The following is a 27,295-nucleotide window of genomic DNA, read 5'->3' on the forward strand; positions in this document are numbered from 1 at the left end:
AAAGGATTTTAAAATAACTATGTTCATGTTCAAGTAAGTAGGAAAATAGGTAGAGAATATAAATAAAACAATGGCTAATTTCAACAGGGAATTGAAATGTATTTAAGAGAATCAGGAAGATAATATGGAAGTTCCTCAAAAAGTTAAATATAGAATTACCAGTAATTCCACTTCTAGGTATATACTCAAAAGAAATGAAAGCAGGGACTTAAACAGATACTTGCACACCAATGTTCATAGCAGCATTATTCACAGTAGCCAAAAGGTGGAAACTCTCTAATGTCCATTAACAGATGAATGCATAAACAAAATGTGATATATACATACAATGGAATATTATTCAACCTTTAAAAGGAATGAAATTCTGATGCATACCACAATATGGAGGAACCTCGAAAATACTATGCTAAATGATATAAGCTAGATGCAAAAGGACAAATGTTGTATGTGTCCACTTACATGAGGTACCTAGGATAACAATTACATATAAATTGGGAAAAGGGTAAAAGGAGTTAAAATGTTTAAAATCCTTATCATATTGCAGAGTAGGGGAAAAGTATTAATCAATTAACTTTAGACTTGCTAATTCAACTATGTATTTGTTATTTCTAGGATAGCCTCTGGAATAGAAAAAGAGTGTATCATTTCCAAACTAATACAGAAAAAATGGAATAAATAATAAAAGAACACTCAGTTCTAAAGAAGGCAATAAAGTAAAGAAAAAGAAACATAGGGCTTCCCTGGTGGCGCAGTGGTTGAGAGTCTGCCTGCCAATGCAGGGGACACGGGTTCGAGCCCTGGTCTGGGAAGATCCCACATGCCACGGAGCAACTAGGCCCGTGAGCCACAATTACTGAGCCTGTGCATCTGGGGCTTGTGCTCCACAACAAGAGAGGCCGTGATAGTGAGAGGCCGGCGCACTGCGATGAAGAGTGGTCCCCACTTGCCATAACTGGAGAGAGCCCTCGCACAGAAATGAAGACCCAACACAGCCATAAATAAATAAATAAATAAATAAATAAATGGATTATCACGTTTAAAAAAAAAAAAAAAAAAAAAGAAACATAACAGGCAGAAGAAGTAGAAAACACATAATAAGGTGATAGATGTCACAAATTGAATTCCCTGGGAAACAGACTCAGAGACTGAGATTTGCCTGAAGGAAGTTTATTGGGATGGGCTTTTGAGGTTAACATCTGTGGGGGAGTGAGGAAGGAAGATAGACCAGAATGAGAAGTTTAAACTGCAATGCAGTAGTAATAAAAGCATCAGTTGATTCTACAGGGAACCTGGGGGTGGGATGGCCTTGCAAAGGTCCAGGCCTTTATACCCCCCTCACTGACCAGTCATTGTATACAGTTTTCCATCCTCTCCCATCCTCCCTAAAGGGGATATGACTTTGGGTAAGGCTGTATTCCAGCTGGGGCCAAGTCCCAAAGAAAGATTCAGCTGAGAGCTGTTGACTGCCTATATGCTCAGCAGCTGAGGGAATGAGTGCTCTATTTCTAGAGGAAATATGGGTGGCTTACCACGGCACTGACTGTAGTATATCTAAACCCAAATATGTTGGTAATTACATTAAATGTAAAGGGACCAAATGCTTCAGTTAAAAGACAAAGATTGTCAGACTGTGTTAAAATTTAAAAACAACTATATGATATTTATAAGATACACATCTAAAATATAAAGATGCAGATAGATTGAAAGTAAAAGAATAGGAAAACATTCGTGCAAATTCTAAAAGTGGGGATGTTTAGAGGAAAAACCATGGCTATATATATTTATGTAAGTTTTATATTACACAGACTATACCTCTTTTTTAAAGTCTGAATCAGCCCTTACTGGCTTGAAATGCAGTTCCTTGTAAATTTGCTTGTCCCGGATTGCAGTTTTACAATAGCTGCTAAGTAATTGTCTGGCCTTTTCATAAATTATGGCAATATCCATGCATACTTGTTCTGGTCCTAGTAATTCCTGGTTTGAAATGTGGAGTCTAAACTGATTGTCTCTCTCCCTCTGTATTACTGCATAGATTGTTCTCTTAAGTGGAATGAACTGAACAGAGCATATAATAAGATGGCTGTTTTCAGTTTGGGATATAAATATGTAAAACTGCATTATCTCAAAACCACATTTAGCAAAAACATGCTTGCCAAAGGATTATAGTATCTTATGTATAAACTCTGAACAGATTTCCTTCAAAATCCTCAGTCAATTTCATTTTAGTGAACTAAGGAAGATTATAAAGAGACATAGAAGATCCAAAAGTAGCCCTACAAATATTGTTTGCTAAAGATTAACAATGAGGGTTCTTTTCTTCCTTTGAAAGCTGGCAGTTTAGCTTTTAACTTTTATCAAGTTTTTTTCTCATTTTTAATAATTTAATATTTATTTTCAAGGTAATTACTGTCACATAGGAATCATATTAAAAGTATAGTCCATTTTAGAAGATACATCGATCAACAAATATTTCTTGAACACTTACTACATGTTAGTCATTATTCTAGGTGCTGTTGATACAGTAGTAAGCAGAGTCCACGTCTGGAGGAGCTTATATTCTGGTAGCAGAATATGAATAATAAAAACAAAAACAAATAAATGACTTCAGGTACTGAGAAGTGCAGTGAGAAAGGATATAATAGTAGTATTTAGTAGAGAATGGCAAAGGCATCTTATCTTGACCAGAGTGGTTGGGACAGGCTTCCCTGAGAAGAGGGCATTTTGAATTGAAACCTGGTGAGAAGGAAACAGTTGTGTATCTGGGCAAAAAGCATGTAAGGAGAAAGGACAGTGAGTGCAAATGCCCAAAGAACAGAGGAAGTTTGGGAAATACAACCGGTTTCATGTGTGACTTATGAAAATCTGTCTCATTACTTTAGTCATATCAGTACATTATAAAACCTTGTATATTAATGGTACGGTACAACAAGTATGAGGAACTTCTTGATTACGAGTACTCAACTATATCATGTTAGTCTACTGGAAAAAATACTAGCCTGGAGTCAAAGAACCAGCCTTACCCTTTCTCGTGGTGTATTGTATGGCTTTGAATAAGTGACTTCATTTCATTGACTTGCTATTAATTCCATTGTACAGGTGAGAAAAGTATTTCTGCCCTACCTGCCTCACAGATTTTATGAGGATAAAGTGGAAGTGAATCAGTTAAGCTGAATGATACTCTGACATATCTATTTCTTTTGTTTTAAAATAAATGTTTATTTTATCCCACAATAAGAAGTTTCTTGGGCAGCTAAAGTATCTGACATATCTGTTGAATACAGAGAAGGTTCTCAAGTCCTTGACTTGATTTCATTTGGCTTGGGGCAACTACCCTAGTCTTTGTTGCCCCTGTAACCATAGCATTGTACTTCAGAAGTTTCCCCAGAAGATTGCTGTGGCTCTCCCATTTAGAGCATTGCCTCTAAGGTGAGAACATTGTTTAGGTTAGGAATGACAGGTGATCAACAGAGTGTGATAAGCAGTTTACTTATGTTTAAGAATAATGGTCTGTCTCAGCTTACATAGCTTTCTTCTTTCTGTATATCTCTGTCTCTGCCTTTTCACCTTTCCCTCTGTTTGTGTGTGATGGGTCATGTCTACTGCAGTAGTTAAGTGCATAAGCACTGGAATAAATGAGGTTCAGGTTTGAGTTCTGGCTTTGCCATTCCTTAGCTGTATAGGTTAGGCAAATTATTTAGCCTCTATAAAATGGGGATTAAAATGAGGATTTTAATATTCTCAGGTGGTTGTGAGTTCACGTGTTAAAAGGCTTAATACAACACTTAACTCGACACGTAGTAAGTGCTCAATAAATTATTATTATTATTATTATTTCAAGTTTATGCCTTTGAATCTGACTGGAACGATAAGATATATACATACACACATACATACATGACATTATATGATCAGTTGCATCAATCAAGTTTCAAGCAGAGAAGCAGAGCCAAAAATATATATTAAGAGATTGATTATTATTTTAAATTTTATTAATACAAATTTATTAATATTATTTATTAACAACATGTGTGGACCTTGAGGGCATTATGCTAGGTGATATAAGTCAGCCAGAGAAAGACAAATACCACATGATCTCATTTATATGTGGACTCTAAAACACAACAAATCCAGCTCACAGATACAGAGAACATATCGGGGTTGCCAGAGGAGGGGGTGTAGGGTGGCCAAAATGGGTGAAGGGGGTCAAAAGGACCAAACTTCCAGTTATAAAACAAATAAGTCATGGGGACACAATGTACAAGATGGTGACCATAGTTGATACCACTGTATTGTATATTTGAAAGTTGCTAAGAGAGTAGATCTTAAATGTTCTCTTAAGAAAAAAATTCTGTAACTATGTATGGTGATAGATGTTAACTAGACTTCTTGTGGTGATTATTACACTGTATATACAAATATTGAATCATTATATTCTATACCCGAAAGTAATATAATGTTATATGTCAATTATGTCTCAATTTTTTTAAAAGTGAGAGATTTCTTGCAAAAAATTGGCTTACCCAATTGTGGCAAGTCCGAAATGACAGGCTAGAACTCTTGGGCCTAGGCTAAAGCTGCTATGCACAAACAGAATTTCTTCTTTGTCAGGGAAGCCTCAGCAATGCTCTTAAGGCCCTTCGACTAATTGAATCAGGCTCACCCAGATTATCTGGGATAATCTCTCTTAAAGTCAGTTGATTATGGACACATCTCTAAAATACAGCAACACCTAGATTATTGTTTGCTTCATTAGCTGGGAACTGCAGTTTAGCCAAGCCAACACACCCGAAGATTATCACATCCGGTTAAAATGATTTAGTTTGTGCTACAAATAGTTGTATTACAAAAATTTAAGGAAAGAAGGTTTCAATGAATAGATAAATCACTATGGGTAGCATAGTAAAGAAAGGCTTCATAGAGGAGGTAGATCTTCTGTAGGGCCTTACAGAATAGGAAGAATCTGGAAAGACACTGAGGAGCACCTTTCTCCTTCTCATTACAACCAAGCTTGCCTTAGCACTTTTATCCCTAAGAGCAAGATGCTGATTAACATTAGATCTGAGAATTCCCAGAACCATGCATCAGTAGCCAGTGAACCACAGCCTTGGTCACTGGGCCTTTTGGCTACCTGCAAATTAATATCTTTTCCTCTTTTGTCTTTTTACAGTAAATTTTAAAAACAAACTTAGAATGTTGAACAAATCAAATATGTATTTCATATGCATTATGTACTGTGTGTGAATTAGTCTAATTTAGTAATCAAGTACATTTCTTATAATTTCAACATGGGAAGTCACTACAGAATATTAGTATTACTGCCCTGAGATGTTTTTCTCTAACCAATGGATCATTTTTGTTAAAAGATGTCATAAAGTTAATGGGATTCTTAACTTCTAGCCAAAACTGAGATTAATTTTGCACCTTGTACATTGACTTGCAATTTCAATTCAAGTTTCTTGTTTTCAGTTTTTAATAAAAGTATGAAACCTTCCACTGTTATATCCATTATTTAGAGCTGGATTCTAGTGAAATGCGTAATAGGCTTTTAAAACTCCAAGAGGGGAAATGGAGTGGGGGTGGTGTTCCTGGGAAGCCAAGGTTAACTTGTGGAAGCGTAAGGAATAAGAACTCTTCTGCTCATCTTTGTTTAAAGGCAGCTCTCTCTGAAAGTAAGGGCAACAGTAACTAAGCCTAATTAGATGTGCTTAGAAGGATCCATTTTTTTTCCATTTGTGCTTTTTTTCTTTTTTCCACCAAGCTAGTTACAATATGTTGTATAATTCACTGTACATTTTCTCTGATCATAGCAATCACTAATTGACTCATTATTTCAGCAAAGTTCTATTTTGTGCCTAACCATAAAGAAATTTTGTACAGTTTGACTCTGTGGTTTGCTGGGTTCTTTAAAAAAGAAAAAAAAGAATGGTGGGTGAGGGAGAGAAATTTTCCTTCTGTACGTTTTTCAGGACAACTTTGTTTAATATTGAAATTTCTGGCATGTTTCTCCATGATCGAGAGTGTTTGTTCTGAGGTTCTACCTGGGTAATAGAAGAATCACTCGCTGTGATATTCTGGTGAACCTTTGTGACTATTATATGAGCACATGCTTTAAAATGAAACATTAAAAGGTGAGAGAGCCTCTAGATTTTATTACAGTCTCTTAAGATTTAATTTCTAGAGATAATGATTTGTTGCTTAAAACAACTAGCTTAACATATACTAAATTTGGGGACTTCCCTGGTGGTGCAATGGTTAAGAATCCGCCTGCCAATGCAGGGGACACGGGTTCGATCCCTGGTCTGGGAAGATCCCACATGCCGCAGAGCAACTAAGCCTGTGCGCCACAACTACTGAGCCTGCGCTCCAGAGCCTGCAAGCCACAACTACGGAGCCCAGGTGCCACAACTACTGAAGCCTGCGCACCTAGAGCCCATGCTCTGCAACAAGAGAAGCCACCGCAATGAGAAGCCTGCGCACCACAATGAAGAGTAGCCCCTGCTCACAGCAACGAAGGTCCAATGCAGCCAAAAATAAAAATAAATAAATAAAATAAAATTTATTTTAAAAAATATAGTAAATTTAAGATACTTAGAACCATGTTTCCAATTAGATAGCAGTACATAACTAATGGTTTCACTTAGCTTTTATTTGCTCAGGATCAATTATTACTTGACTCTAGAGGTTCATATTGTGCTGTTATCCTATATTTTTAAAATACATGGAACCAGTTCACTTGGAACATACTGCTTTTAAAGTGCAAGCTTAACTTTTTCCTTTTAAAAATATGGTCTTCCTTTATGCCAACTTGAGTTAGGTTACCTATCTCTTCTTTGCAAACTTACAGAAAAATATTTACTGAACAAATTTATTTCAAATCTTAACAGACATAAGCCCTATTCCAAGGATAATCTTACTGGTTAAATTATAGTAGCATTCCTGGTGGCCTTCACGTGCTGGGCTGCACTGTCTCATGTCACGTTCACCATGATGCTGAGGCAGGTGGCATCACTGTTATCATGAACATCGTTCCTGAGAAGCAGTAAAGAGACTAGGGGTTAAAGCCAGCTTAGAAGAAACAAGCCAGCAGTAAAACACCATGTGATTTTAGTTATGTGCTTACTAGCGCTGTGCTGGAACCTGGAGTTACAGAGATAAGGCATGTTCCCGCCCTGAAGACACTTACAGACTAGGAGAGGACGTGAAAAAATAAACAAGAAGTACATAATTGAGACTGGGAGTAGGGTTGGTAGATTTAGGGGGAAAAAAACCCAAACAGGATACCCAGTTAAATTTGAATTTAAAATAATGAGTGTTTTTTAGTATATGTCCCAAATATTACCAATAAACAACTAAAAATTTTTAGTATATGTTCCATGCAATGTATTTTTTTATTGAGCCATCCCAAGAAGGTTCCAGAAGACTTTCTGGAAGAGGTTGTATCTGGACTGAATTTTGAGCAGTGCAGGCAGAAAGAGGCATGTGCAAAGCTACAAAGATATGAAAGAATGCTACATTCCAGAAACAGCGTGGCTAGAGCAGAGCGCATGAGGGGCAGTTTATAGAGGTCAAGTTAGCAGAGTCAAATTCAAAAAACCATTCATGTTGTGTTAAGGGTAGTAGAGAATCAATAGAAGTTTTTAAACAGGGAAGTGAGTGATCAGATTTATGTTTCAGACGAATTTCACTGGTTGTAGTAGAGGGTAAATTGGATAGGAGACTATCACACGCAGGGAGACCAGTTTTATGGTTGTTGTTGTAATCCAGGCACAAAGCAGTGAGAGCTTAAACCACGGCATTGGCGGAGGGAATAGAGGAAGAAATAGCTTCAAAGGATATTAAGGAAATGATTTGATCGCCAGCACATGGTGACCAGCTGAATGCGGGAGGATGAGGAGGAAGGAGGCGGTTAAGACATCTCACTGTTCCCTCCCTTGGATGCCTGAGTGGATGATGGCACCTTTCAATGAGGCAGGGAATAAAGGAGAACAACCCTTGGGGGAGAGGAAGGCAGGAGATGGTGAGTTCAGTTTGGGGAAGGTTGAGTGTGAAGTACTTGTAAGTTATCCAAATGGAGACAGGAGATGTCCAGGAAGCACTTAGATATTTAACTCAGGAGAAAGGCCTGTGTAAGGACAGAGGTTTGTTAGAGCCATGGGAATAAATGTTACCCATGATGACATACAGAGAACCCAAAGAAAGTAGAACAAAACCCTGGAAAACAATATTTATGATTATGAGAAAGGAAGAGAATGACTCCACAGAAAGACTCAGAACAAGTGGCCAGAGAAGTAGGAGAAAAACATGGGGACAGAAGCCATTAGAAAAGTGGTCAACAAGGACGAATGCTGAAGAGAGGTTAAATAATGTAAGAACTGAAATTTGCAATTCAGAGTTCATTGTCAAAAGTGTTATAAGCACTACCAAATGTAAAATAGACAGCTAGTGGGAAGCAGCCACATAGCACAGGGAGATCAGCTCGGTGCTTTGTGACCACCTAGAGGGATGGGATAGGGAGGGTGGGAGGGAGACGCAAGAGGGAGGAGATATGGGGATATATGTATATGGATAGCTGACTCACTTTGTTATAAAGCAGAAACTAACACACCATTGTAAAGCAATTATACTCCAATAAAGATGTTTAAAAAAAAAAGTGTTATAAGTATTTTCAAAGTGTACTACGGTCCAAAGCCAAAATATGTTGGATTAAGTTTGAATGGCAGGAAATAAGTGTTGACAGTGAGTTTAGACTACTGTTTCTAGAAACTGTGCTGGGAAATCTGTTGGTTTGGGTTTGGTTTGGTTTGGTTTGAATTTTTTTTGATTGTGATAAAATCCACATAACACTTACCCCCTTAACCATGTTTGTTTCTCAGTTTGTTATTACTTTTAGTCCCCACTTTATTGAGATATAATCAACAAATAAAATTGTAAGATATTTAAAGTATGTGGTGATTTGACATACATATACACTGTGAAAGGATCCCTCCCTCGAGTTAATTAACACGTCCATTACCTAACATACTTCCTTTTTTAGTGTGTGAGAACAATTAAGTTCTACTCTCTTAGCAAATTTCAATTATACAATACAGTGTTATCAGCTATAGTCACCATGTTATAATACGTTAGAGCCTTAGACCTTATTCATTTTATAAATGAAAGTTTGTACCCTTTACTATCCTCTCCTTATTTCCCCCACCCTCTCAGCCCCTGGCAACTACTTTCCTACTCTCTGTTTCTCTGATCTTTTTTTTTTTTTTTGAAATGCCACTTATGAGTGATACCGTGCAGTATTTGTCTTTCTCTCTCTGGCTTATTTCACTTAGCATAATACCCTCCAGGTTCATTCATATCATTGCAAATGACAGGCTGAATAATATTTCATTGTGTCTATATACCACATTTTCTTTATCCATTCATCTGTCCACAAACACTTAAGTTGTTTCTATAACCTTGGCTATTGTGAATAATACTGCAATGAACAAGGAAGTACAGCTATCTCTTTGAAATAATGATTTTGTTTCCTGTGGATATATACCCAGACGTGAGGTTGCTGGATCGCATAATAGTACTATTTTTTTTTAATATAAATTTATTTATTAGAGACTGCATTGGGTCTTTGTTGCTGCGCACGGGCTTTCTCTAATTGCCGCAAGCAGGAGCTACTCTTTATTGTGGTGCGCGGGCTTCTCATTGCGGTGGCTTCTCTTGTTGTGGAGCATGGCCTCTAGGCACACGGGCTTCAGTAGTTGGGGCTTGTGGACTCTAGAGCGCAGGCTCAGTAGTTGCGGCTCGCAGGCTTAGTTGCTCCACGGCATGTGGGATTTCCCAGACCAGGGATCAAACCCGTGTTCCCTGTATTGGCAGGCGGATTCTTAACCACTGTGCCACCAGGGAAGTCCCAGTAGTACTATTTTTGATTTCTTGAGGAACAGCAATACTATTTTCCATAGTGCATCTTAACCATTTTTAATCGTACAGTTCAGTAGTGTTAGGTATATTCACATTGTTTTGTTTTAGATATATTCCATAACTTTTTCATCTTGCAAAACTGGATCACTATACCCCTTAAACAACATCCCATTTTCCCTTTCCCCAAGCCCCTAGCAACTACCTTCTGTTTCTATGAGTCTGACTACTTTAAAGATCTCACATAAGTGGAATCACACAGTATAGTTACACTTGAACAACATGGATTTGAACTGCATGGGTCAGTTTATGGTGGATTTTTTTTGACTAAATATGTTCTACAGTATTATATGTACCGCAGTTGGTTGAATCTGCGGATGCAGAACCATGGATACAGAGGGCTGAATATAAAGTTATACACAGATTTTCTGCTGGGGAGGGGATTGGTGCCCCTAACCCCCATGTTGTTCAGGGGTCAACTGTGTTTGTCTTTTTGTTGACAGGCTTATTTCACTTAGCGTAATATCCTGAAGGTTCATCCATATTGTAGCATGTGTCAAAATTTTCTACCTTTTTAAGGCTGAATAATATTCCATTGTATGTATATAACCACATTTTGTTTATCCATCTATCCATCCATCCACGGATTCTTGGGCTGCCTCCACCTTTTGGCTGGGAAATTGTTTTAAACTGACCTAATCCAGTTTGGTCATGCACACTTCCTTAGATTCTATTTTGAAAGATAATGGTAGCCACAGAAAATGTTTGATATAGGTGAGTATTAACTACTTCCTCACAACCTTTTTACTAGGTTATAATGAAAATGATTTCTACTATACACATAGGCATTTATTCAGCATGTATTTGTTTATAAGCAGCCACAAAACATTTCATATAATCAGTCTGTAAACTCATTAAAGTTCTAACTCTGGCCTTTTAGGTGTTCTATCAACTTTCATGAAAGATTTCAGAGGCAGCTCCTGTTACCCTTATAATTAGCATCAGGCAACTAGAAATTCTGAACCAGTGATTCTCAAAATGTGGTCTCTTGGACCAGCAGCACAGTACTGCGCATGGATCTGTGCTGAAGCTCCCTGAAGTTGAGCACCTCTGCTGTAGAACGATTAGCTCTGGGTACCTCCCTAAAGATAAAGGTATGGCTTCAACTGGTTCTTATACCCTCTTTGTGAAAGAGTAGGAATGTCTCTTATTGTAGCCAGTCCACCTCTCTTAATTTCACCAGTGATAGTTCATTTCTAACTTAACCATGCTATTTAACTAGCCACAGATTTCACCAGTTAAATCCTAATTTGCTGATTAACAAAACCTCAGAGATGGATCAATCCTTATCAAGATATGGATAATATTGTAGAAGCCCTTACAGCAGCTGCCTCTGGAGCATGGGCTTCCTGACTACCTTATTAGAATGCTAGCCAAGCACCTGTGCATTCCTGATTGGGACATTAGAGGCACCTGGACTATAAACAAGCACACTAGTAGCACACTGTATATGCTGAAAGTAAAATACAGACATTAGAACAGAAGGGAACAAAAGAGTGGGGAGTGTTCGTGTGTGCGTGTGTGTATGTGTGAAGAGAGAGGGAAAGAGACTGAGTGTGATGAGCACCGTTAATGGCCCAGAGAAAGAAGTTAGGAGAGAAGGGAAGAATGAGAGGTTGAAGATACAGTGAGAGTGCAGAGAATGGTGAAGTTGATTTAAAATAGATGATGTAGGGAATGGGTGAGGGTGCTGACTAGAGACTTGGAGAATTTTCAGGAATTAAGAACCCAACTATTGTGTTTCCTCCTAAATAAGGAGAAATTGGTAAGATTGTCTGAAATACATTTTTAGAATGTGGATCTTAGAAAATTATTTAAAACCTGGTACTATACATCTGTTCATTGTTATCGCCCCTTGTGGTACAGTTCCCGTAGTTCATGAAATTATTCCTTCAGCGTAAATGGGTTTTGTAAAATGTAGCTGAAGAGTGCCATCTTCTGGTACTCTGAGGTATGTACAAGCAAAGGGGGTTGTGTGGTAGAATCATAGTAAAATAAAGCCTTTGATGTTTTGTGCTGAGTATTGTAAAGTTGAACATTCTTTATAGTTTCTGTGTTTTTTTAGTTAGAAGATCAGATTACTGACAGTGATTATAGTTTGTGTGTATGGCCGAGCCTAAAAACAAGACAAAACAAAAAACAAAACAGTATGTGGCCAGCCATCCTTTTCATAAAAGCATGTGGGAAATTTGCTTTTGGTTTGTGATGGAAGCCACAAGTTGAAGAGCCTGTTCTTTGTGACTACCTCTTTGATGCAGGCTTGGCTTGGCGCCTTTGCTCAAAACAAGAATCTGATTCTTGTAGCTGAATACCGGATTTGTCTTCACTGTTTCACAGCTTGCTAATAAGATACTGGTTTGTCCCTTTTTTTTTTTTTTTAATGTTTTAAATATTATGGAAAAGCATTCATTTTATCCTCAATGAGGTTTTAAAATCAAAACCTCTATGCTCTTTATGGTGGTTATTTAATAAACATTTATTAGACACTTAAATATCAACCTCTGTGCTATGTGCTAAAGGGAAGCGGAGATTCAGAGATGACTAAGACCATGTCTGTGCCTTCAAATCATCTTACTTTGTATTAGGGAAGATAATGTGAACGTAAATGATGTTAGATTTGGGAATACAAGAAAAGAAGGGAGGAGAATATAGGCTCAGGAAGGAAATAATACAGCCTCAAGATTATTCACTGGAAGCCAGGTGTGGTGGAGAGGGCCATGTTTAAATCTTGACCTTGGGCGGAGTGGCAGATAGAATGTGCTTCAGGATGCAGGAGCCAAAGATCAGGACAGTTAAAGTGGATAGCTCTATTAGTCCTATTCCAGGAGTTGTTCGTAATAGAATGCCCTGTTTCTGGATAAAAACCCAGACTACACTTCATTTATTCATCCATCCAGCAAGTGCTTTTTATATGATTTGAGTATATGCAAAATCCCAAGGAAACAAATAATGAAAGTCCTGACCCCACTTTGAGTTGCTTGTGCAAAGGGAATGAGTGTGATCAGGGCCCCTAAGCAGGAGCACTGGGGCAGGCATCAGACCCCACCACTATTAAACCTGCTCTGCATGTTGCTCTCCAAGATAAGTAATCCTGGTTCTTTTACTTCAGTGGTTAAAAGCACAGGCTCTGGAGGCAGACTATCTGGGTTCAGCCAGCACCACCACTAACCTGCTCTGTAAGTTTCTTAACCTCATGACCTCTCTTGCCTCAGTTTCTTTAACAATAAAATGGAAATAATCATAATACCTCTTTCATAGGGAGGTTGTGAGAATCAAAGAGAAATACATGAAAAGTTCTTAGAACAATGTTGACATGTAGAAAACAATATAACAAACACCTGTGTACCTACTATCTTCATAACAGACCTTAACCTTTTGCCATATTTGCTTCATTTTTTTAAAAATTTATTTTATTTATTTATTTTTGGCTGAGTTGGGTCTTCGTTGCTGCGCACGGGCTTTCTCTAGTTGTGGCGAGCAGGGGCTACTCTTCGTTGCAGTGCGCAGGCTTCTAATTGTGGTGGCTTCTCTTGTTGCGGAGCACAGGCTCTAGGTGCACAGGCTTCGCTAGTTTTGGCTCCTGGACTTCAGTAGCTGTGGCTCGTGGGCTCTAGAGCACAGGCTCAGTAGTTGTGGTGCACGAGCTTAGTTGCTCCACAGCATGTGGGATCTCCCCAGACCAGGGCTCAAACCCGTGTCCCGTGCATTGGCAGGTGGATTCTTAACCACTGCACCACCAGGGAAGCCCAATATTATCTTTTGACCTTGGATATTAAAGATAAGGAAATCAGGGACTTCCCTGGTGGTCCAGTGGTAAATAACCCACCTTCCAGTGCAGGGGACGCAGGTTCGATCCCTGGTCGAGGAACTAAGATCCCACATGCCGCGGGCAACTAAGCCCACATGCCACAACTACTGAGCTTGTGTGCCTCAACGAGAGAGACAGCGTGCCACAGACTACCGAGCCCACGTGCTCTGGAACCCGCATGCCACAACTAGAGAGAAGCCCAACACCACAACTAGAGAGAAACCCAAGCAGACCACGCGCCGTGACGAAAAGATCCTGCATGCCTCAACAGAGATTCCATGTGCCTCAACTAAGACCCGACTCAGCAAAAAAAAAGGGGGGAGGGGAATAAATAAATAAAATAAATATTTAAAAAATAATGAAGATAAGGAAATCAACATCCTTTTGCTGTCTCTCATCTTCCATCTCTCCTTCTTGGTTCTTGTTAATTTTATTACTTTTACTGGTATAATTTATAATATTAACATTCTGAACAATATACAGTAATGATTAAGAGAAGGAGCTCTGGAACCAGACTGCCTAGGTTGAAATCTTGGCTTTATCATTTTGTAGCTTGAGCAAGTTACTTAATAGCTATTTCTGTTTCCTTATTTTTACAATGGCTATAACAATAGGTTCTACCTCACAGGGCTGTTGTCATAATAAAAGTACAGCACTGGAACAGTGCCTGACATATGGTAAGTATCTAGTAGCTACCATATACTATATTAACAATTATTATGAAATAGATTTCCATAGTTGTTTTCATCCCAGTCCTACATTTCAACTGGCTTACATGTTCAATTTCTCTGTTCATCTCTTGGTTGCCTAAAATTCATTCTCTATAGTTCTTCAAGAGTTGCTAATGGGAATTCTATCTTCTGATCCTTACATGTTCAAAAACATTTAACACCTTTTACTTGAAAGAAAGTTTGGCTATGGAGAATAAGAAGAGCTATTCTGAGCACTTATTAAAATCATAGATGATCTATCCTCATTAAACCATTATAGCTCATAATAATGCTATAAATCAAGTGGTAGGTACCTCCCCTTTTACAAATGAGAAAATTAGGACACAGGCAGCTCACACTTCCTTTCTCAAACTTTGCTGGCATTGCACCACTGTTATCTACCTTTGAATGTGGCTGTGGAGAAATCTGAGGCCAATCTGATTTATTTCCCCTTAAAAGTGTCTTGATCTTTTTGCCTGGATGCTCAAAGAATTATTTATTTTTGAAGTCCAGTAAAATTCAATGGGATATGTCACAGGGGTCATTCTGTGTCAGTTTCCTTGGGACAGTGTGTGTCCTTTCAATCTGTAGATTAAAGACTTCTTTCACTTACATGAAGTTCTCTTGAATTCTACTTTGATTATTTTTTCTGTTCTATGTGTTCTATTCTCCCTCCCATGGACATGCTGGATAGCCTTTGTCTTCTATATCTATAATTTTATCTCAAATTCTTTTTAGTTCTTTTTAAATTTCCATTTCATTTTGCTCACTTTTCTCAACCTAGCCCTCATAAGTCTTACTATGTTGTTATTTTTGTCTGCCCCCCCCTTTTTTCCCCATTCATAATGTGACTTCAATTTCTTCGATTTTTTTCTTTTTCTTCATTTTTGAGTTCTGCTTGCTTATTTTACATTTACTTCTTTTGTCTCTCATTATGTCTTCTGCTTTGAGGCCTTATTTTAAACTGTTTCATTAAGTCCTTTGAATTCATAACTGTTTGTTTGGTGTGCTTCATGGCAGTATTTTTCTGGAAAATTTCTTTATTTGACATGTCCTTTTCCTATTCCTTTCCTCCTTTTCCTTGTACATTTGCTGTATAGATCTCCTGCTTGTTTTCTTTTGAGTATTACTCATTACTGAATGAAAGGAGTTCTTCAACCACTATTTGCAAGAAGCAACTGGGACAGTGAAATGAGCAAGTGGTGAAACTTCTGTGGCCCAGAGTTTGTGTGTGTGTGTGTGTGTGGGTGTGTGTGAAAGAGAAAAAAAGATGAGATGGAGACGAGTGTCTCCACAGATTGGTTTAGCCTGTCTATCTCCCCAGCAACTACAGAGATACTCATAATATAGTCTCTCCCAACCCTTATTTTATTTACAGACTGCCTCCAACATAGATAACATTTTTAAGGATTTTATCAATCAGCACTGCCTTGCCCCACTACTTTACGATGCCAAATAGAGTCCTTAGAAGTTCCCACAGCTTGTGCCCCTTAAACTTTCATTGCAAACCAGAGTGATGGTTCTGTTCCTCTGGTGTACCACCTATTCAGTGCTCCGCCAACTTTGTCTGAGAAGTGAGGTCACAGCAGGTATTTAATCTCAGCATCCTTCTGTACTCTGGTGTAATTTTCACTGTATTTTGCAGGCCATCCTCATTTATTGTGCCTTAGGGTTACACTGGTACCTTATTTTGTCAAAGCGTTTGGTTTCTTTTTTTTTTTTCCGCTGTGCCACACGGCTTGTAGGATCGTAGTTCCTTGACCAGGGACGGAACCCAGGCCCTCGGCAGTGAGAGCTAAGAGTCCTAACCGCTGGACCGCCAGGGAATTCCCATCTTTTTCTCTTTTTCTTGTTTTGGGGCAATATCAAAGATGACAAGATGACAGAGGTGACTTAATTTTGTTATTATAAAATATTTCGGTATTTTAAACTCTATTTTTTATTTTAAAATTGAGCCATTTTTAAAAATTGAGTGCCCACCTTCTCACAGAGAGTAGGTACCATACCACCTCAGGCCATGCTAAGTGGGAAAAATGGTTTCAAAATTCTATGCACACCCTAGTCACAACAAGATCTCTCATCATTATATAGCTAGTAAGGAGCAGAGCTTGTATTCAAATCCAAGTCTGTCCAGATCCAAAGCCTGAATTCTTTTCATCATAGGACTTTCTCTTAAAGAATATAGATATCTCTTTATGGTATCTTTAATATGTTTCTTCTTTTTTAAATTTTAATTTTCTTGGTGTATAGTTGATTTACAATGTGTTAGTTTCAGGTGTACAGCAAAGTGATTCAGTTATACATATACATATATTCATTCTTTTTTAGATTCTTTTCTCTTAAAGGTTATCACAGAATATTGAGTAGAGTTCCCTGTGCTATATACAGTATGTCCTTGTTGGTTATCTATCTTATATATAGTAGTGTGTGTGTGTTCATCCCAAGCTCCTGATTTATCCCTCCCCTCTCTGTCCCCTTTGGTAACCATAAGTTTGTTTTTGATATCTGTAAGACTGTTTCTGTTTTATAAATAAGTTCATTTGTATCTTTTTTTTGGATTCCACATGTAAGTGATATCATATGATATTTGTCTTTCTCTTTCTGACTTACTTCACTTAGTATGATAATCTCTAGCTCCATCCATGTTGCTGCAAATGGCATTATTTCATTATTTTTTATGGCTGAGTAATATTCCATTATATATATGCCACATCTTCTTTATTCATTCCTCTGTCGATGGACATTTAGGTTGCTTCCATGTCTTGGATATTGTAAATAGTGCTGCAGTGAACACTGGGGTGCGTGTATCTTTTCAGATTATGGTTTTCTCCAGATATGTGCCCAGGAGTGGGATTGCTGGATCATATGGTAATTCTATTTTCAGTTTTTAAAGAACCTCCCTCCATACTGTTCTCCAGAGTGGTTGTGCCAGTTTACATTCCCACCAACAGTGTAGGAGGGTTCCCTTTTCTCTACACCGTCTCCAGTATTTGTTGTTTGTGACTTTTTGATGATGGCCATTCTGACTGGTGTGAGGTGATACCTCTTTGTAGTTTTGGTTTGCATTTCTCTGATAATTAGTGATGTTGAGCATCTTTTCATGTGCTTTTTGGCCATCTCTATGTCTTCTTTGGAGAAATGTCTGTTTAGATCTTCTGCCCATTTTTTGATTGGGTTGTTGTTTTTTTTGACATAGAGCTGCATGAGCTGTTTGTATATTTTGGAGATTAATCCTTTGTCAATTGCTTAGTTTGCAAATATTTTTTTTTTTAAATTTTTTATTAATTTAATTTATTTATTTTTGGCTGTGTTGGGTCTTCGTTGCTGTGCGCGGGCTTTCTCTAGTTGTGGCGAGTGGGGGCTACTGTTCACTGTGGTGCGCAGGCTTCTCATTGCGGTGGCTTCTCTTGTTGCGGAGCTCGGGCTCTAGACACGTGGGCTTTAGTAGTTGTGGCGCACGGGCTTAGTTGCTCCGTGGCACGTGGGATCTTCCCGGACCAGGGCTCGAACCCGTGTTCCCTGCACTGGCAGGCGGATTCTTAACCACTGTGCCACCAGGGAAGCCCTGCAAATATTTTAATATGTTTCTTCTTATGAACATTTTTCTATTAACTACTTTTTTATTTCCTGGTTTTTAGTGTGACAAGTACAAGACTGGAGTTATTGATGGGCCCGCATGTAATAGCCTTTGTGTTACAGAAACTCTTTACTTTGGAAAATGCTTATCGACCAAGCCCAACAATCAGGTATGGACATTATGAATAAACAGTCCAGATTTATGGTGCTCTCTGATTTTACCTTAAACTAAATTAAAGCATTGTTAAGAGCATTCTTGAACTAGAACTTTAGGACATTTTAAATACTTCAATTGTGTATGCGTTGATTCACTCATCCAACAGATGTTTATAAATCCCCTATTCCCAGCATGTTCCAGACACTGTTTTAGTTATTAGGAAAATAGTGGTGATTAAGATAGATAAGATTACTTCCCTCTGAGTCTCACATTATTCCAGAGGGATGGGGAACATAAACAGTTGATAGATAAATAAATAAGCAAGGTAATTACAGAACGTGGTGTGTTTTATATAGGTTGTAAACAGGGTGGGTTGATGAAAAATGCAGGGGACGGTGAGGGTAGAAATATGCTTTAGAAGAGGTGATCAGGGAGGACCTTTCTAAGATAAAATTTGAGCTCATACCTGAATGAAGAATTAAACTGAGGCATGGGCAGAGGACAGGATGAGCTAAATCACAAAAGAACTATAAATAGCTGATAAGTATAACGAAAAAAATGTTCTGGGCTTCCCTGGTGGAGCAGTGGTTGAGAATCTGCCTGCCAATGCAGGGGACACGGGTTCGAGCCCTTGTCTGGGAGGACCTCACATGCCACGGAGCAGCCAGGCCTGTGAGCCACAACTACTGAGCCTGCGCGTCTGGAGCCTGTGCCCCGCAATAAGAGAGGCCGCGACAGTGAAAGGCCCGCGCACCGCGATGAAGAGTGGCCCCCACTTGCCACAACTAGAGAAAGCCCTCGCATAGAAACGAAGACCCAACACAGCCAAAAAAAATAAAGTAAAAAAAAGAATAAAGGCAAACACATTTAAAAAATAAAAATGTTCTACCTCACCTATCATCAAAGAAATATAAATTAAAACAATAGGACACCATTGTGCTAGAAGAAAATACAACAAAACATCAACACCGGGACTTCCCTGGTGGCGCAGTGGTTAAGAATCCGCCTGCCAATGCAGGGGACACAGGTTCGGTTTCTGGTCCAGGAAGATCCCACATGCCGCGGAGCAACTAAGCCTGTGCGCCACAACTACTGAGCCTGCGCTCTAGAGCCCATGAGCCACAACTATTGAGCCCGCATGCTGCAACTACTGAAGCCCGCGCGCCTAGAGCCCGTGCTCCGCAACAAGAGAAGCCACCACAATGAAAAGCCCGCGCACTGCAACAAAGAGTAGCCCCCACTTGCCATAACTAAAGAAAGCCCGTGCGCAGCAATGAAGACCCAACGCAGCCCAAATAAATAAATAAATAAAATTCATTTTAAAAAAAAGTTAGAATCCATTGGAAAGATATAACTTGATAGCTTCCATCACTAGTTATTAAGAGATTCTAGAACAGATCTCTAAGCAATTCCTTAAGTAGCACAATATCCTAAGTTAAAAGCAAGTGTAATCAACCTTCTAACACTTTCTTTTTAAATCTTTTTAAAAACACTTCCTAGGGACTTCCCTAGTGGTGCAGTGGTTAAGAATCCGCCTGCCAATGCAGGGGACACGGGTTCGAGCCCTGGTCCGGGAAGATCCCGCATGCCGCGGAGCTACTAAGCCCATGCGCCACAACTACTGAGCCTGCGCTCTAGAGCCCGCAAGCCACAACTACTGAGCCCACGTGCCACAACTACTGAAGCCTGCGTGCCTAGAGCCCATGCTCTGCCACAAGAGAAGCCACAGCAATGTGAGGCCCGCGCACCACAATGAAGAGTAGCCCCTGCTCGCCGCAACTAGAGAAAGCCCGCGTGAAGCAATGAAGACCCAACACAGCCAAAAATAAATAAATAAAATAAATTTTTTTAAAAAATGAAGCAAACATGGCAAAAGGTTGAGGTCTGTTATGAAGATAGTAGGTACACAGGTGTTTGTTATATTGTTTTCTATATGTCAACATTGTTCTAAGAACTTTTCATGTATTTCTTTTTGATCCTCACAACCTCCCTATGAAAGAGGTATTATCATTATTTCCATTTTATTGTTAAAGAAACTGAGGCAAGAGAGGTCACGAGTTTAAGAAACTTACAGAGAAGGTTTGCACCGCAACGAAGAGTTGCCCCCACTTGCTGCAACTAGAGAAAACCTGCACACAGCAACAAAGACCCAATGCAGCCAAAAATAAATAAATAAATAAAATAAATTTATAAAGAAAAAAATCAACACTGGTTATCCTTGGGCAGTGGAATATTGCATGATTTTTATGTTCATCTTTTTTCTTTGAATTATTTCTAAGTTTCCAATATAAATACTCATTCATCTTATAGAAATTTAAAATAGATTTTAAGTCTACACTACTAGCCATGTTTAAGAGGATTTCTGAAATAAAGTCCAATATTTGAGTGTCTACTATGTGCTAGGTACTGCTTAAGGCATTGGGAGAGACCATGGGGAATAAGACAGACAAAACCTCTGGCCTCATATGCCTTATGTTTCATGTGAAAGAGGACAGATGATAAAAGAGCCAATAAAGAAATAAGATCATTTCAGGGACTTCCCTGGTGGTGCAGTGGTTAGGAATCTGTCTGCCAATGCAGGGGACACGGGTTTGATCCCTGGTCTGGGTAGATCCCACATGCTGTAGAGCAACTAAGCCCGTGCACCACAGCTACTGAACCTGCGCTCTAGAGCCCACGAGCCACAACTACTGAAGCCCGCGTGCCACAACTACTGAAGCCCGTGTGCCTAGAGCCCATGCTCTGCAACAAGAGAAGCCACTGCAATGAGAAGCCCATGCACCGCAACGAAGAGTAGCCCCCGCTCGTTGCAACTAGAGAAAGCCCGTGCGTAGCAACAAAGACCCAACACAGCCAATAGATAAATAAATAAATAAGTAAAAATTTAAAAAGAAAAAAAAAAAAAGAAATAAGATCATTTCAGACATTGGTAAGGGCCGTGAAGAAAATAAAATGGGGTCATGGGTTAGAGAGTGACCTGTGATGGAAGAGGGATCTATCCTAGGTAGGGGGTTGGGGAAGGCCTCCCTAAGGTGACATCTGGGCTGAGACTTGAATGATGTGAAGGAACCAGCCGTATGAAGATTGGTGAGAGTGCATTCCAGGCAAAACCAACAGCAAGTGAAGGAGGTCATGAAACAGGAATAATGCTGATAGGTTTAAGGAACATAGAGAAGACACACGTAGATGGGATATAGAGACCCAGGGAGTAAGTGGTAAATATCAGGTTGGAGAAGCAGGCCAGCTCATAAGAAGCCTAGCAGACAATGAAAACGGCTTTGGACTTTATTCTGATTGAATTAGAGGGTTTGATGCAGAGGAGTGATTAATATTATTACCAATTAATATGGTCATATTTGTTTTTTATGTATAAGCAAGAGTAGTCTGCCTGGGTTCATATGTTGGCTTTGCCACTATTGTATTCCCTTCATCATGCTGTTTCACTTCTTTCTGCTTCAGTTTCTCTATCAGTTAAATCAGGATAATAATAGTATCTACTGCATAGGGTTGTTACAGGGAGTAAGATAAATTAGTAGACTGTAGCACAGAGTAAAGCACCATATAATGTTAGTTTGATAAATAGCTAGATAGTTAATAGTGACTAATTCTGGGAATTAGAGAAATGGGTGTAGAACTTTTCCTTTCATCTTTCTGTGTAATTTGACTTTTAAAAAATTATATTTACAGCTATAAACACATTAGAAATAAGAAAGATCTCAAATAAACAATCAAACTTTGTAACATAAGGAATTATAAAATGAAGAGCAAACTAAACCCAAACCTAGCAGAAGGAAGGAAATATACGGATTACAGCAGAGATAAAGGAAATAGAGAATAGAAAAACAATAATAAAGAAATAATAATAAAGAAAATCAATGAAACCAAAAGTTCGTTCTTTGAAAAGGTCAACAAAATTTGACAAACCTTTAGCTAGATGGACTGAGGAACAGAGAAGACTCAAATAACTAAAATCAGAAATGAAGCGGGGACATTACTATCAGTTCTACATAAATAAAAAGGATTATATGAGAGTACAGTGGACAATTGTACACCAACAAATTGGATAATCTAGATGAAATGGGCAAATTCCTAGAAACACAAAACCTACTAAGAAATAGAAAATCTGCCTAGACCTATAACTAGTAAGGAGACTGAACTGGTAATCAGGCCTCCCAACAAGAAAAGCCCTGGACATGTGGGCTTCACTGGTAAATTCTACCAAACATTTAAAGAAGAGCTAGCACCAGTCCTTCTTTTTTTTTTTTTTTTTTTTTTTGGCTGCGCCATGAGGCATGTAGGATCCTAGTTCCCCGAACAGGGATCAAATCCATGCCCCCTGCAGTGGAAGCTCGGAGTCCCAACCACTGGCCACTGGACCACCAGGGAAGTCCCACATTAATCCTTATTAACTTTTGCTGGTTCAACATATGAAAATAGAGCAGTGTAATACACCAAATAAACAGAATGAAAGAGAAAAAAAGGATCATCGCAATTGATGCAGAAAAGGCACTTGACAAAATTCATGATAAAAACATACAGCAAACTAGGAATAGAAGGCAACTACCTCAACATACTAAAAACCCTTATGTGAAAAACCCACAGCTAACATCATACTCAACAGTGAAAGACTGAAAGCTTTTCATCTAAGAACAAGGCAAGGATGCCCACTTTCACCACTTCTATTCACCATAGTACTGGAAGCTCTGGCCAGATCAATTAAACAAAGAAATAAAAGGCATCCAAATGGGAAAGGAAAAAGTAAAATTATCTCTTTTGACAGAGGATGTGATCTTATTTGTAGAAAAACCTAAAGATTCCACAAAAAAATCATTAGAACTAATAAATGAATTCAAAGTCCACACACAAAAATCAGTTGCATTTCTATACACTAACAATGAACAATACAGAAAAGAAATTAAGAAAACCATTGCATTTATAATTGCATCAAAAAGAATACTTAGGAATTAACTTAACCAAGGAGGTGAAAGACTTGTACAATGAAAACTTCAAAACATTGCTGAAAGAAATTAAAGACATAAACAAATGTAACCACAACCCATGTTCATAGATTGGAAGACAATATTTTTAAGATGTTAATATTACCCAGCATGATCAAGATTCAGTGCAATCCCTAGCAAAATCCCAAAGACAATTTTTTGCAGAAATAGAAAAAGTCCTAAAATTCATATGGAATCTCAAGGGACCCTAAATAGCCAAAACAATCCTGAAAAAAATACCAGAAAGCTGGAGGACTCACTTCCTGATTTCAAATCTTACTATTAAAGCTGTAGTAATCAAACAATGTGGTAGTGGAATAAGGACAGATATATAGACTAATGGAATAGAACAGAGAGCCCAGAAATAAGCCCTCACATATATGGTCAAATGATTCTTTTTTTTTTGGCTGCATTGGGTCTTTGTTGCTGCGCACGGGCTTTTTCTAGTTGCGGCGAGTAGGGGCTACTCTTCATTGCAGTGCATGAGCTTCTCATTGCAGTGGCTTCTCTTGTTGCGGAGCTTGGGCTGTAGGCATGCGGGCTTCAGTAGTTGCAGCACACGGGCTCAGTAGTTGTGGCTCGTGGGCTTAGTTGCTCCGCGGCATGTGGGATCTTCCCGGACCAGGGATCAAACCCGTGTCCCCTGCATTGGCAGGCAGATTCTTAACCACTGTGCCACCAAGGAAGTCACTCAAATGATTTTTGACAAGGGTGCTAAGACCATTCAATAGGAAAAGGACTGTCTTTTCAACAAATGGTACTGGGAAAGCTGGATAAACACATGCAAAAGAATGAAGGTGGACCCTTACCTAACACCATTCTCAAAATTTAAGTCAAAATGGATCAAAGATCTAATGGTAAGAACTAAAACTATGAAACTCTTAGGGACTTCCCTGGTGGCGCAGTGGTTAAGACTCTGTGCTCCCAATGCAGGGGGCCCAGGTTCAATCCCTGGTCAGGGAACTAGATCCCACATGCATGCTGCAACTAAGGAGCCCTCCTGCTGCAACTAAGACCCAGCACAACCAGATAAATAAATAAATAAATATTTTGAAAAATAAAAAATAAATAAAACTCTTAGATGAAAACATAGGGCAAAAGCTTCGTGACATTGGGTTTGGCAATGATTTCTTGCATATGACTCCAAAGCCACAGGCAACAAAAGAAAAAATAGACAAATTGTACTTCATGAAAATTTTTAAGTATTGTGCATCAAAAGACAATATCAATAGAATAAAAAAGAAGCTCACAGAATGGGAGGAAATATTTGCAAATCATATATCTGATAAGGGATTAATATACAGAATATATAGAGGGCTCCTAAAACTCAACAACAAAAAAACAAACAGCCGGATTCATTCTCGAAAAAAGATATACAGATGTGCAATAAGTGCATGAAAAGATGCTCAGCGTCACTGATTATTAGGGAAATGCAAATCAAAACCACAATTAGGGAATTTTTTGGCAGTACAGTGGTTAGGACTTGGCGCTTTCACTGCTGACGCCCGGGTTCGATCCATGGTCGGGGAACTAAGAAAAAAAAAAGCACACAATGAGATACCACCTCACACCCATCAGGATGGCTACTATCAAAAAAACCAGAAAAGAAGGATTGCTACGTGTCCTTGGAATCATTTTCTGATTGTATAGAGAGTGTGAAATATTGACAAGTGGTAAAACAACTCAGGACAAGCATTGCTCAGTAAAATAAAACTCTGTGAGTTTATTCTGGAAAAAAAAAAAAACAGAAAATAACAAGTGTTGGCAATAAGGCAGAAAAACTGGAACCCACTGTTGGCAGGAATGTAAAATGGTGTAGCCGCTGAGAAAAACAGGTTGGCAGCTCCTCAAAAAATTAAAAGTAGCATGACCCTATGATTCAGAAATTCCACTTCTGGGTATATATGTAAAAGAATTGAAATCAGGATCTCGAAGAGATATTTGTACATCCATGTTCATAATATTCACAATAGCTAAAACATGGAAGCAACCCAAGTGTCAATCAGAGGATGAAAGCAAATGCAAAATGTGGGCTATTCCTACAATGTAATAGTAGTCAGCTTTAAAAAGGAAGGAAATTGTGACACATGCTACAATGTGGATAAACCTTGAGGACATTATGAAATAAGCCAGTCACAAAAGGACAAATTCTCTATGATTCCACTTATATGAGATACTTAGAGTGAGTAGTCAAGATCATAAAGACAGAAAGTAGACTGGTGATGGGCTGGGGGCTGGGGGAAGAAGGGGAACAGGGAGTTATTGTGTAATGGGTAGAGAGTTTCAATTTTACAAAATGAAAAGAGTTCTGGAGACAGATGGTGGTGATGGTAGCACAACCTCATGAATCTAATACCACTGAACTGTATGTTAAAAATAGTTAAGATGGTAAATTTTCTATTTTTGATATTTTACAATTTAAAAAATGGAAAATAATAAAACTGATGACCATGGTCAAAAATATATATATATATTTAGGTATGCAATACTTTTATAATTTAAAAAAATTAAGGAAAAATGCTTTGAAGTATGATTTCAAATTTGCAATTCAGAAAGTCAGCTCAATCTCGATGTTTTGTTGCTTGTGTGTTTTTTTAAGAGGACACTAAAAATATCGTGGTAGATTAGAGTTTTCTACTCTGCCTAAAGCATAACTTGTCATTCTTTTCACAGATGTATTTAGGGATTTGGGATAATCTACCAGGTGTTGTGAAATGTCAAATGGAACAAGCACTTCATCTTGATTTTGGAACTGAATTGGAACCAAGAAAAGAAATAGTGCTATTTGATAAGCCAACTAGGGGAACTACTGTACAGAAATTCAAAGAAATGGTCTACAGTCTCTTTAAAGTAAGTATATGCATTCACATGTTGCTAGTGTGAAGTGGTGCTCTTCTGGAAGCTGGCAGGACCTCATTCTAAGCCATAAAAATGTTGGTATTCTTTGACCTATATCAGGGACTCCATCTTGAGGAAATAATTCAAAGAAAAGAAAAAAATTTTTAGAGGGTGTTTAACATTACTTACTATCGCTAAAAATGTCCAGATGTGAGAGTTCATTAAGTAGATGGGGTGCTCTATAGCTTGACATTAAAACTGATATACTTGGGCTTCCCTGGTGGTGCAGTGATTTAAGAATCCGCCTGCCAATGATGCAGGGGACACGGGTTTGAGCCCCGGTCCAGGAAGATCCCACATACTGTGGAGCAACTAAGCCCGTGCACCACAACTACTGAGCCTGTGCTCTAGAGCCCGCGAGCCACAACTACTGAGCCCACGTGCCACAACTACTGAAGCCCACGCGCCTAGAGCCCATGCTCTGCAACAAGAGAAGCCACTGCAATGAGAAGCCCGCGCACTGCAACCAAGAGGAGCCCCCACTCGCTGCAACTAGAGAAAGCCCGTGCGCAGCAACAAAGACCCAATGCAGCCAAAAATAAATAAATAAAATAAATTTATTTAAAAAAAAACTGATATACTTTTTTTAAAAAGGTGAAATAAAATTAGACTGATTGCAAATTATTTTTTTAATTTAAAGAAATACTCAAAGATTAAATAGAAATATGAAAATATTGGGAATTCCCTGGGTCCAGTGGTTAGGACTCCACACTTTCACTGCCAAGGGTGCGGGTTCGATAACTGGTCGGGGAACTTCTGCAAACCACGTGGCATGGCCAAAAAAAAATGAAAATAATTACTTTTGGAAAGAATCTTTTTCTCATTTTTATTGCTCTTATATTTTAACTCAAAATCTTTCTTTTCTTTGAACAGTTTACACTTTTAGACTGTTTTATGCCAGAGTCTCCACAGGGAAATACTTGTAGCATTCATTATTGGAACACCTTGAATAAAATAATTGTTAATATAATAACAATTACAAAATAGAAAATAATTTGTAGTTGACCCTTTAACTTTGGATATGGGCAAATTACACTGCAATTTTGCAAGTAAGTGTATGAATAAGACAAAGATTAATTAATGGCTTGGTTAACTGTATTTATCTACAAGGTCTAAGGAGGCTATGGGCGTTAAGGTGGCCATTTCTTAACAAATATACTTAGCAAAGTGGGTTTTACCTCAA

The 27,295-nt window shown here is 38.5% G+C and overlaps 1 protein-coding gene across 1 annotated transcript in view; it reads left to right on the forward strand.

Annotated features, from left to right (window-relative positions):
• DIPK1A (divergent protein kinase domain 1A) overlaps positions 1-27,295 on the forward strand; it is a 127,653-nt gene that overhangs the window by 98,180 nt on the left and 2,178 nt on the right. Inside the window, exons 3-4 of the mRNA XM_082477882.1 lie at positions 18,123-18,230; positions 25,888-26,064. Coding sequence (XP_082334008.1) covers positions 18,123-18,230; positions 25,888-26,064 — 285 coding nt within the window. The remainder of the gene's footprint in view (positions 1-18,122; positions 18,231-25,887; positions 26,065-27,295) is intronic.

The sequence above is a fragment of the Balaenoptera physalus genome, assembly GCF_965194825.1.
Source record: "Balaenoptera physalus genome assembly, chromosome: 1".
NCBI classification, from domain to species: Eukaryota; Metazoa; Chordata; class Mammalia; order Artiodactyla; family Balaenopteridae; genus Balaenoptera; species Balaenoptera physalus.